General features: G+C 31.2%; 1 protein-coding gene across 3 annotated transcripts in view; it reads left to right on the top strand.

Annotated features, from left to right (window-relative positions):
- Nucleotides 1-3,641: 3,641 nt before the first annotated feature.
- Nucleotides 3,642-13,448, top strand: part of LOC146949377 (protein neprosin-like) — a 69,447-nt gene continuing 59,640 nt past the window's right edge. Inside the window, exons 1-8 of one of the 3 annotated variants that reach the window (XM_085745417.1) lie at nucleotides 3,642-3,854; nucleotides 5,105-5,191; nucleotides 5,382-5,591; nucleotides 8,565-8,720; nucleotides 9,656-9,709; nucleotides 9,995-10,141; nucleotides 10,775-11,170; nucleotides 11,261-11,415. In XM_085745417.1, the coding sequence (XP_085601543.1) occupies nucleotides 3,660-3,854; nucleotides 5,105-5,191; nucleotides 5,382-5,591; nucleotides 8,565-8,720; nucleotides 9,656-9,709; nucleotides 9,995-10,141; nucleotides 10,775-11,137 (1,212 nt within the window). In that variant the 5' untranslated portion in view covers nucleotides 3,642-3,659 and the 3' untranslated portion in view covers nucleotides 11,138-11,170; nucleotides 11,261-11,415. Of the gene's footprint in view, nucleotides 3,855-5,104; nucleotides 5,192-5,381; nucleotides 5,592-8,564; nucleotides 8,721-9,655; nucleotides 9,710-9,994; nucleotides 10,142-10,774; nucleotides 11,171-11,260; nucleotides 11,416-13,448 lie in introns of those variants that run through there. The other 2 variants (XM_085745418.1, XM_085745419.1) reach the window with 2 other exon arrangements.

Genomic DNA, 13,448 nt, shown 5'->3' with positions numbered 1-13,448 from the left:
TACTGATCGATAATTAACTACCATTCGCTTCAAAATTGTAGTTAAATTGTCCAAACGGGAGGTTATTTTGGATAATTTGATGTACATATGAGTCTCAAGCAAATTAAAGTCTAAATCTTTTGGACCCTTTTGAGATTAGAAAATTGTTGTTCACACTTGAAACAAGGCTAGAAAACACCAGTAAAAGACCTAAATGTCTCTCGGTAGTTAACTTGTGGATCATAAACAATGGACGATTTTGTGAAAATAGACGAACTTTGTCAAAATGAGGTTATATGATCGAATAACTTGCAAATGGTTTTGTATTCATGATAACATGATGCAATAAGAATGAATTGATGATTGATGGGTGTTTAATATATTGGTTAACATGATGTGGTTGATTGTCCATCTATTGAGTGGATTTTGCCTTGTGAAACGATGTTGTTCCTTGATGTGATAATTATTGATGATGATCATGTTGATGACTCTTTTACTGATTATGACTTGTTGAGTGTATGGATGTGAATGCTTGATAATGAAAATGGTGGTGAATTGGTGAAGATATTATATGATGGTGAAAAATTGTATAATATAGTGTTGATGATATGTGCATTCTTGAGTTTTTACTTGAAGTCCATGCATCATGGTCATGGTGAATCTTTAGTGAAGAACATAATTGGTGGTGATTATTACGTTAGTTGGTGAAGAGCATAATTGGTGGTGTTTATTACGTTAATGGAATCTTGGTAATAGTTATCTCCGAATCCAAACTTGGTACCACATGCATGTAGAAGTGTCTAGAACATTGCATGCACTTGAAATTGGTGAAACATATCATATTTGACTATGTGATTTGGTGAACTTGATGAATGTTGTGACTATGTGGAATTGTGGCCTTGTATATGTTGCTTGATTATGCTAGTATACTTGATGAATAATGTTGATGCGATGATTCATTGTTGAATAACTTGAGAATGATTAAGCTTGGTATGTCATGATTGAAGTATGATAATATTCACATGAAGTTAGTATTCTAGGAATGATGAATATGCATGCATGATATGCTTGAAATCCTTGAATGCTTTTTACTTGATTATATTGTTATGTGAAATATTATCTAACCCTAGTGATTGTTTGGTTGACCGCCTGCCTATTTGTATGAATGGGTAGACGACGTGCATGACTGATTTCTTATTTCTTGTGAGTTGCTTGAGGACTAGCTTTGGAGCTACCTCTTTTTCTTACTTGGAATCTTAGATAGGCACTATTTAGGGTGTTGGGCATTTACGTTTCCTGTCATTTATCCGTTGTTGGATTTTTATTTGATGAGACAGTGGTTATGTATTTGAGACCTGAGACATGGTGTTGAGATTTTATTCATGTATTTGAGGATTATTACATGTTGATGAGATATTATAGTGTTGTTTATCCGGTGCGAGTTTTTATGAAAACCAGTTTATGCATATTTGGAGAAATTGATGGCGTAGCATCTAAACTCTTTTGAATAATTGATTTATTTGCATGATTTATTGAATTCGGGGTTCAGGATGTTACACATTTTGTGGTCCATATCCCACAAAAAGTTCGATATATAGGATTGTTGTTTTCACACTCAACACATATACAGTTTATAAGATGCGTAGTAATGGGAGCGAAGGTGTTCGAACAATGGTTCGAACACCTTCCCTTTCATCACTGTTTCTCTTAAAAACTAAACAAAAAACCACCAACCTAAAAACACTTCTTCATTGTTTTTTGGTTTTGAATTTAGAGGCGTAAAGTTTATAAGATGCGTGGTGATGTTGGATAAGGTGTTCGAACATACAATGTTATGACAACCTTCTCCAACATCACTACTCCTCTTAAAAAACTAAAACAAAATAGTAATAAATTAGTTAAGTGTCAAACCTAATTATTTATTTTTTTTCTTTTTAGTTTTTTCACTTCACATATTTTATCGTTTTTGTTTCCTCATTTATTGACTTTGGAGGACATTAAAATGAACAAATGTGAAGTTCGGTTAAAAAGCACAACATGGAAACATCGATAGCTAACTACCGAGGAATTATAAACTGATGGCAATTAACTACCGAGGATTTCCAATCCGACTGCAGCTAACTGTCGAAGGGCATTTAAGTCATTTATGAGTATGTTTTAGCCTTCTTTGATGTGTGAACAACAATTTTCTTGAGATCAAGCAAGTCTCTCTATATGGATCAATGGAATTGACAGATCCAAAATCCATAAAGACTTTAAAGATCAATAGACAAAAGGCTGCTCTCATCTCTCCTTTTCACCCTCATACTTTCATTTTATTTTTTTGGTTTATTTGTCAACGTAAACTAGTCACATAATCACATTAAGGAATTGTTTATTGAGAGTCAACCATACATTTACTCCCTCGTGTTTGCATTTTTTGTTTTATTGATTGTTTTTACTTTTAAAAATTAAGTTTGTTGGTTAAGTAATTTTGAATAAAATTAAGTTGTTTTCCTTTTAGTGGTTGAAGCCAAATAATATTAACTTGGCTCTTGGTTTTCATAGTTGATGGCTATGCCATTTTATTTGTTTGGGAATTGGATGTGAACTTTTTGTATTTTATTGCCGGCTTGTTTTTTTCGGTTTGATCGGTGTTATTGAACTTTGAAATTCTACTCCGGTACATCTTGTATTAGGGAGAATCTCTTCTTTGTTTTAATATATATATATATATATTCAATTTTGTCTTGTTCAAAAAGAAAATTAAGTTAAGAAAACAAAGATTTATGCACAATTCTACACCAGATACGCTTGACTTATGTTTGGTTGAATGTTAGTGTAATTTTTTATTTTATTTTTATGTTTGAGTTTTTTCTATGATGGTTGCTAAATAGGTACTTCAATTTTGCTCCTGATCGGATGGTAACTCCCGATCGATTGTTTTTGTGTGTATATTACAATCAGATCATAACTTTCAATCAATTTTTTTTTTAGACAAATGAACAATTTTGAGGGGCGTATTGAACAACAATCTTTTTCTATTTAGGTCTATTTGACAAACACAATATACCAGTTTAAGACCGATAGCTTATAAATTCATATAACTCAAATATTTGTTGAACTCCTTTGTTCCTTTGTCTATTCAAATGAAAAAAATAAGATAATTTTTAGTGTAGTGAAACCTAATTCATACTAACAATAAGAATGCGCAAAGATGAGAATTAAAAGATAGAAAACCAATGTATAAAAGTCATTCGTTAAATTGTGTGGAATTTTTCTAGGACACATTAGCATTTTCCATATAATTATGTATATGCTAGACCCTTATCTTTTTTCGTTGACTGACTTTAAAATTGCATATTAGCCAGCAACTTGGGATGGTTTAAAGGGACTTTTGCATTTGTCTTTCTCCCTTGACTGACTTCATAACAACAACGACGGTCTCCCCCCCTCAAAAACAATGATGGTCTAGCATTTTTAAACCACAATAATTCTTCATCACAATAAATAATAATAATAATTATTATTATTATTATTATTATTTTTTTGAAGGATTATTATTATTATTATTATTATTATTATTATTATTATTATTATTATTATTATTATTAATTATTATTATTATTATTTCAGATTTTTTAACCATTATATATATCCTCGGCCTCTTGCCTAGGTTTCTCATCAACACACAAGCAAAAATGGTTAATCAAACTTTATATGGTCTCTTTCTTTTTTCACTTTCAATGCATTGTTTCATTGCTTGCTTAGCTTCAGAAGCAGGTAACCATCAGTTAGCCAATCAAACTTTCCGATCAGAAGGATTGCATAAGTTGAAGAAAAAGATAGCAAGTCGTCTTAAGCAGATTAACAAGCCTGGTGTGAAGACAATTCAAGTATGTTTAAAATATCTTAAATCTTCATATTAGAAAATTTTATGAAATAATATAAGTTTAGAGGGTAATTTTAATTTTTCATTATAAATTATCTTGTTTGGATAATAATTTGTTGAAGCTAAACTTAAAGCATTTCAAATACTCCATCCTGATCGAAGTCATTTTAGTTACCTCAAAAATTACTCCTTCCTAGCAGCTATAAATTTTCTTTTTTTTTTTAGACAAAAGGAGAAATATAATAAATAAAAAGAAAGATACAGAGCTGGGGGACATTGGACCTGACCCAGAATCAACCCAATAGGGAATACATCGTGATAAAACATTAAAGTGAAACAACCCCAATCAATCCTAACAAATTGAACACTCCTCAAGGGCGCAACCCGGCAAACTCGCGTACGAGCTCGAAACCAAGTTACAAAAAAGATGACTAATGATCATCCGTAGGATAAAAAAGGGTTTTAGGTTGGCGAATGGATCGACCGCCAGCACGGTATTAAGATCCACGTACCAGCAACCCCCTGAACAAAGCAGCAGGTATAAAGCTCTTTCGAGCATCACTCCGAAAACAATCACACGGGCTGCGACGGATAAAAGGACGGTACCGGAGTGGAGGCGGACTTGAAGCATCGAGACCTGCAAATCTAAACAGACCTGGAAGAATCAGAGAATCTAGCAAGGAACACCAACACAACCAGTCTCTCAAGAACGTACTTGAACCCAGATCGAGTCCAAAACGTCGGTAACCAAACAACCCTTACGGGTTTACGAAACCAAAGTCCACATCTGCAACCACCAAATTAGAAACTCTCATTACCTAATTATAAAATGTGAATCTTAAAGTATTAATGGTCCCTATGTTGTTTTTCAAAATTTAATAGTTTGTCCCAATATGTTCAAAATGTGCACATTAGACCCTTTAACTTTTTCAAAATTTGTTAATTGGTCCTTATATTTTATAAAATGTATAAAGCTCTTCTTATAAATTTTTAAACATTGCAAATTAATCCCTATATTTTTTCAAAACTTCAATGTTGATCCAAATAATTTTAAAACTTCTGAAACTTACACAAATGATCAAACATTAAATAAGCAATTACTATATCTAATAAACAAAAAATATCTTATAATAAAGAGAATTCTATTAAAGCATTTTAATTCTTTTTAACTTTCATATTCTTTATCAAACCACACTCTTAGATTAATGGTTGTGTTTGTTTTTATATATTTTGTGTTTACGTTCATTTTTACAGAGTTCGGATGGCGATATTATAGATTGCGTTGTGTCTCATAAACAACCAGCTTTTGATCATCCTCTATTGAAAGGACAAAAACCATTGGTATGTTTTGTTAATTAAATTAAGGAAAATTCAAAAATATACTTTTTGAATCAAATTAAGCTATTATATTTCAACTTAATAATTGATCATTTTTTATGCATATGATATATATATATATATATATATATATATATATATATATATATATATATATATATATATATATATATATATATATATATATATATAGGATCCTCTAGAAAGATCAAAAGGCAATAACCAAACGGACATTTTGAGTGGTAAGTTTCAATTGTGGAGCTTATATGATGAATCATGTCCAGAAGGAACAATTCCAATTAGAAGAGCAAAAGAAGAAGACATATTAAGAGCTAGCTCTATTGACACGTTTGGAAGAAAATTAAGTCAAGTAGGAACGGATGCCACTGAATATAAACATGTGGTATGCAATCACAGAAACTCGTATTTTTTGTCTCTTAATATTTTCTGCTTTTCTGGTTTTTTTTCTTCTCCTTTTTCTTTTTTCATACAAATTATAATTTTTTTAGAGGGATAAATGCCAAATGTAAATAGAAAATTACACATGAATAGAAGGCAAACGAGTGATAAGTTGCACTGTTAACTTTTTTTGGATGACAAAACCAATCTTCTTAAAATCAACATACATGGACCTATGAGACGCAACACACCACTACTATGTATGCCCTTTTTTGAACACTTTGTAGGAGATTTATATTCTTTGGTGTTAGGAAGCCAAACATGTCTTTTAGATTGACCAATCTTCATGTTCGAACTCGAGTTTAGGCATGCAATAATGTTAAAACTCATAAAAAAGAATTTGCCATCCATTTGAGTCATACAAAACTTGAGACATTAATCTTTGCAGTTCGCTTTGCGGATGATATACCTGGTTTAAAAAAAAACTAGTAAAAAACTCGTACATTCACATCGGTCACATAACATCGCGGTAGTTATATACAAAATAATTATATTTGTAATATTGTGAAATGTTTAAAGATAATAAATAAAAGTTATTAATACTAGTATAATGTTTCCATTAAATAGTTCTTTCTTTTATATGAAAAAATCCATTAAATATTAGCATCGCGCCTATTGCAGGTTTTATTTGCTTATATGTGAGAATGCAAATTTTTATGTATCAATATGAGAAAGTCGATATGATAAAATTATGAAAACTCATGACTATTTTCAAAATATCAACATTAATATAGTGTTTCTATTAAATATTTTGTTATTTTATATGCAAAACACCGTTAAATATTTGTATCGCACTCGTTGCAGATTTTATGTGCTTATATGTGCGAAATCATCTTTTTATCAATATGAGAAAGTCGATGTGATAAAATAACATATCAACTTTAATGCATTGTTTGAATTAAATATTTTTTATTTTTTGTTCAAAACATCGTTAAATATTTGCACCGTATTTGTTGCAGGATTGTGTTTATATATGCAGAAGAAATTTTTTATGTACCGATATGATGAAGTCGATATGATAATTTTTTTTTTATCAAAACGATATGATAAAATGTTGAAAATGCACAACTATTTTGTTTTGATTATTTTTTAATATGAAAATAAGTGATATTAAGAGATTAAAATAGGTGATAATAAACTATTTTCTTATATTTATGACATAAGAGAGGAAACCAAACTGTTTTCCTATATATTTATGTCATAGTACATCATTCATTTTGTTTACTATTAAATAGAGAATTGACCATGAATTCTTTTTGCTTATTATTATATTTATGTCATAGTACATCATTCATTTTGTTTACTATTAAATAGAGAATTGACCATGAATTCTTTTTGCTTATTATTAAATAGAGAATTGACCATAAAAGTCGTTAAATTAGTGAGATTAAAAGTCTAATCGATGACATTTTAGTCAATTTGGTGGATATCAGTTTTAATATATCACAAGTTTTATCTATTTTTTTTTAAGAAGTTTGTTATCGATTTTTTTTAATAATATCCAATTGTTTCGGTTTTTGTAAAACAAAAAAGAAATTATCCTTTTTCTACTATAACCGTTTTTTCAAGCAGTTTTTTTATTGAACTTTTATTAATAATATCCAATTGCATCACTTTTTGTTAAACAAAACAAATTGTTTTTTTTTTTAACTATAACCGTTTGGGTTAATAGTTCCTTGTAATATATGTTATTTCCTGTTTTTCCTCCTATAATTTTTTTTTATTTACCCTCCTGTAAAAAAAAAATTTGTTTTGGAAATGTCCACCTAATAGGTCATTCAAAAACCATTTTTTTTTTGCAGAAATTTTCGTTTTTGAATGACCTATTCCTGTTTTTCCTCCTATAATTTTTTTTATTTACCCTCCTGTAAAAAAAAATTTTGTTTTGGAAATGTCCACCTAATAGGTCATTCAAAAACCATTTTTTTTTGCAGAAATTTTCGTTTTTGAATGACCTATTAGGCGGTATTCCAAAACAAAATTTATTTACAGTGGGGTAAATAAAAAAAAAATTACGGGGGAGGGGAATCGGAAGGGGGTAAATCACCATTAACCCTAACTGTTTTGTTAAAAAAGTTTATTATCGATTAATAAGAATTATGTATTGCCAATTAAATTAAGGTCATTAAGAAATTAATCTAAAAGACTTTAATAAATTTATTGAACATTGTTATTAATGGAAAATGATGAATAGTACGACACAATTGTCGTGCATATCCCGCGAACTATGTGGCGTCTTGATGGGACCATCTCTTAAATTCTATTTCATACAAAAAGTCCAGTTTAACCCTAGATTCGTTTGCACTACAACTACGTGACTCAACGTCGGTGCAGCAAAAATCAGCCGCCATTTTATATCTCGCAGCAAATACTTATAATGAATTGAAACTTGCTGCAATATGAGAAGTATGGAGTAGTGGTTGTATGGAGTCTCTATTTGGTAACTTTGAAGACAGCAACAATGGAAGCAATGAAGACAAGGGAGACAAGAAAGATAAGTTGTGAGATGTCGATTGAGGCTAATAGTATCCACAAAGCTCTGCTATGTGAAGCGGTCATGTGATCGAGACAAGGACATTTTTTTTTTTGAAAGAAGATAGAGCAAGGACATAAATGCTTTCTCTTTTGCATATATTTATTTCAATATTTATTGTTTATGTTAAATAACCAGGTTGAGTAAAAACAAAATTAAAAAATAACCAATAAAATGGAAAGTGCACGTGTTACAGTGCGTGTCGTGCAATTCGTGGGTGTCTCATGTCGCACGATATAGCATTTCTCGTTATTAATATTGTACTAAAGTTTATGATTGTTTCATCACGCACCTATAATCAAATACTATGGTTGTCTCATTTAATATAATTCTATTATTTTGAAAATGAGAAATGGATTCTTTTGATTTCTCTACACTGCACAGCATTCATATGGGTCTGTTACTGGAGATCGATACTATGGAGCAAAGGCTACAATCAATTTGTGGGCCCCACATGTGGAAGATGAAAATGAATTCAGCTTGTCTCAAATATGGGTCCTCGCCAATGGAAATGAGAACAGTATTGAAGCTGGTTGGCAGGCATGTTAATAAATAACATACTTTTTTTTATCCATTCATTTCCCATATGCATAGATTTTTTTATCTATTTAATTAGTATATACTAATATCAATATACGTCAATAATCATGTTATAGTAATCTCACTATGCCCTTTGATTATACATGTCAATATCTCAAATTTACTTTCATGAATTACCTCACATCACATGCCCTAGTATTTCCAAAATGACTAGAGCTTTCTCCATAGTCTAATCACATAGAGATACCTTATGTTACTTATATAGATTTTTTTTAATGGGTTACTTATATAGATTAGTTATATGAAAACAAGGTTTAACTCATATAAATTGTTACATCAGGTTTTTTTAGCAAAGACGAACTTACTGCATGTCATTCATAATAGGAGAGTACATAGTAGTGGGAACAACATGGAAAACAAAGGGGCGATGATGAGATAAGGCGGCTCTAGCAATACTATGAGCAACCTTATTTACTTGCCTCCTAACAAACGACACCACAAAGTCGTAAGATATTTTTACATTGAATCACAAGGTCTCCAAATTCATTGAGAGGAGTAGTAGTAGAGTAGAGTGTATTCAGCAAGGATCTACTGTCAGTTTTAAATATAACATTATGCATGCCTCCTTCGCACATCATGTGCTAGGAGGGCCTTTTGTCGTGGTAATATAATTCATTTTAGCCTCTTAAAAAAAAAAACATTATGCATGCCATTGGAGATTGCCATCTTCATAGCTTCTAGCAGCCCAATGGTTTCCACTTCAAGAACAGTAGCAGAAAATTGCATGTAATCTGATTTTCCAAGTAAAAGCTGCCCCAATGAATCTCGAAAATATCTTATTTTTCTTTCAAAAATATCTAACCTAAATGTATTCTAAAGACAATGAGCATGTCAACAATATCTACCTCTTATAAGATCAGGTCATTTTTATGCAGGTGAGTCACCAGATCTACGGGGACTATCTCCCTAGAATATTCGTCTATTGGACGGTAAGTAATTTATAAGACAAAAGTTAGGCATTTTCTTATATGTTTTTGGTGTGTGGTTCTTCGCATAACGTACGTGCTTATAACAACTAATGATTTTTCAAATCCACAATTTTCGCTTCTCAAAGTTTGTTACAAAAAGTAAATTTTATGTGAAAACCATACAAGAAACAATTAAGAAAATGCATCTAAATTTTGCCCTAATTTATATTGTAACAAACGGATTAATAAATAAAATTATTAAAACGAAAATGATACTAGTAATAGTAGTAGTAGTAGTAATTGCAGGCCAATGGATATAAAGGAACTGGATGCTACAATTTACGTTGTCCAGGCTTTGTTCAAACTAGCAAAACATTTGCACTTGGAGGTGCACTCTCTCCAGCTTCTACGTATAATGGACAACAAATTGAAATTACTTTATTAATCTATAAGGTAATTTTCTACTCAGATTACCAAATTGACTTTGGATTATGGATAATTTGGTTTATATCTCGTCTCCCTCCTCTTGTTTTTTACATTTTTTTTTCCTTCAAGAATGTGTGAATTATCAATGATAACTTCAAACTTGTAAAGACTAGAGATAAGTCAATTTGGTTAATAAAGTAAAAAATAAAAAATTGTTTTTGAAATTGACAAAATTTCAATCGTACAGTAATAATTTTTGGTATCAATAAGATTGATCTGGTATATATGTGGCTAATGTGATTGAGTTCATTCGTAAAAATCTTTTGATCTCTTTCGTTTCATTAACCAAATTGACAAATCTCTAGAATTTATAAGACTATTGAATCATAAAAAAATAAAAATAAATCAAAGACATTTTCTTTAATGGTTAAATTTCATGAATTTTTCAGTAATCCAGTTGTAGGAGAACTAGGGTCAAGAGGGCATTAATGTGTCTATGTTGATGTTTTTTTTTGGCAAGAAACGATAAAATGTTAAAAAAACAAATGAATTGTAAAATTGGAAGATAAAATGTTATACTATATTAATTTTTTATACAACGTCAAAATAAGTTTTTTTATAGTGTCATTTAAGGTTATATATATGTGGTTTTTGGTGCAGGATCAAAAAACTGGGAATTGGTGGCTTGAATATGGATCTGGCAACATAGTTGGATATTGGCCATCCTCTTTGTTTACAAGTTTAAAGGATAGTGCAACAACTGTTGAATTTGGTGGAGAAGTGTATATAAAGTCAACTGGGACACACTCATCAACCCAAATGGGTAGTGGACATTTTGCAGATGAGGGTTCTTCAAAAGCTTCATATTTTAGGGATATGCAAGTTGTGAATTCTGATAACAAGTTGATTCCAGTGTCAAATCTCAATGTGTTTGCAGAAGAACCAAAATGTTATAATATAATAAAAGGGAATAATAACGACTTTTACTATGGTGGACCTGGAAGGAATATGAATTGTCCTTAATGAAATGAATAATAGAGAATTGGAATTATAAAGGTGAATATTTGTTTCAATTATTTTTTTCGTATTTCTTGATTACAGTGATTTATTGTTGAAATTGAACTTCTTATGTTTTTTCATTTGCAGGTGATCCATATTGTTGGTACCATTACCATTTCGACTCTTTGCAAAGAAGAAATAAAATTTACATACTTTAATGCTTTTCTTTCTATGCCCATACATGATACATTGCAAGTCAAATATTATGATAATAAAATGAAATAACTCATCATTTTCTTTAATTTGTTTGTGTTAAATTTTGATGTTGTTGTCAAATTGTCTTTGTCTCTATGGAGTACTTACTAAGTAAACTATTATGTTTTCTCAAAATTGATTTTGACTATGGTGAACAAATCGTGATACCATTTTAGAAATTATGGTACGATTTTTTTATACTGGATGTGGGTAGTTACAGTAAGCAAAATCGTACAGCGGTTGAAAATTTCGTGCCGCGATTTTTTTATTCAGATGTAGTACTGTAGTGTGTACTTTCTTCATCTTTTTACAAAGTGTCGTTATTGGGTAGGGTACATGAAGAGGTTTAAGTTTGTATTTAATTAATACAAAGTCATAGGTATGATGATAACTCTCTTTGAGATGATAATACATTTGTTGCGGATTCCGATGAGAAAACCACACCAATAACAACTTGATGTGTGGAGCAAGGGATAATTAAGCAACCAAAATCAAAGTGTATGGAACAGTTATAATCACAAGCCAAAAGTAGAAAACAACAGCGAGAGAAAAGAAGAAGAGAACACAAAAGAATTTGTTGACCCAGTTCGGTCCAAATTGACCTAGTCTGGGGGAGAGAGCAGCCCTCCGTTTCACTATATGATGAGTAACGTTACAAAAGAGATGGATTACAAGAATAAGTCTCCCGCCTAATTCTACCCAAATCCCAGCCTCTTCCCGTAACCAAGAGACTCAATCCTAATAGTGTTTCCCAAGGTGAATCAACCCTCAAACCCTAGTGTTTGTTCCAAAGAGACAAACTCTACACAAACCCTAGATTTGTTGTTGCCTTTCTAAACCCTTGTTTCAGCCCCTCTATCTCTCTCAAAATAGTCTGATACAAGGCCTATATTTATAGTAAAAGTTTTGCTTAAAATTTGGAACAAATCTGCACCAGAAAAATAAGTTTCTGTTATTTGCTGCCAACGCACCATCGTGCCACGAAATTTCCAGTGACTTGCCTCAAAAAACTGAAACCTCCATCGTGCCACGTTGCCCTTCCATTGTGCCACGTTGCTTCTGCAGATCCTGATTTTAAGTTAACTCTCACAACATTGAAATCCTATATAGTTTCAAGAGTACTTATGAGTTCTTGATTGATTTATAAATGATATAGATAAATCACTTGAAATGATATTTCTATAAATTCATAAATCATGTTCTTAACTTTTATTTGATTTGATTTCAATAAGAACATAAACTTTTTTTTTTTTTAAGTGCGGTATATTGAACACCTATACTGGTTGTCGTGATTATAGGACCAACAATGATGGCAGCAACAACAATAAACAACATTAATAGTTTTCCTTTAAATAAGATCAAGAATAGTACCATTGGAGAATACGACAAGAGATATAGTTGTTATAAGAATACATACAAAAGTACAAGTATCTATTATATCTCTTTGCCCTTGAAGTGACTTCTATGACCGTAATGCTTGAGAATCACTTATTTATACATGAATATCTTAATAGCTATTGAATCAAATCAGATAAAAGTCAAGAACATGATGTAAGAATTTATAGAAATATCATCTCAATTTAGTTATCTAGATCGTCCGTAAAATAAAATCAAGAACTCATAAGTATTCTTGATCTTATATAGAATTTCAAGAGTACTTATGAGGCTGGATTTATGAAAGTCTGCTATCACTACTAGAAAAATCGGATTTTGCGACGGAATTTTGTGAGGTTATGTATCCCGTCGCAAATTGGGACGGATTTTGTGGGGGATATTGGGAAGAAGTCATTAGCGACGGAGCTTGCGAGGGTTTCTGGCGTCGCAACTTTTCCGTCATAAATTCCGTCAGAAATTTGAGTTTCCCAAGTTTTGTGAGGGATTTAGCGACGGTTTTGTTCCTTCTATAAATGTTCCGTCACATATTCCGTCGTAGATTCCACAAATGCTTTGCGACGTCCTTGGATACCCGTCACAATGAGGTTTTCGCGTTTTATATTAAATCATGCAAAAATAAATTATTGGTTATTGGGTGAGCCGAGACTCGAACCCGTAACCTTCAGCTGAATGGCAAAGCGCTTTA

The sequence above is a fragment of the Medicago sativa genome, chromosome 2 (assembly GCF_051527215.1).
Source record: "Medicago sativa cultivar Bolivia chromosome 2, Bolivia_mono, whole genome shotgun sequence".
NCBI lineage: Eukaryota > Viridiplantae > Streptophyta > Magnoliopsida > Fabales > Fabaceae > Medicago > Medicago sativa.
Note: the sequence above shows the minus strand (reverse complement) of the source record. Positions and strands in the feature narration are given on the sequence as shown.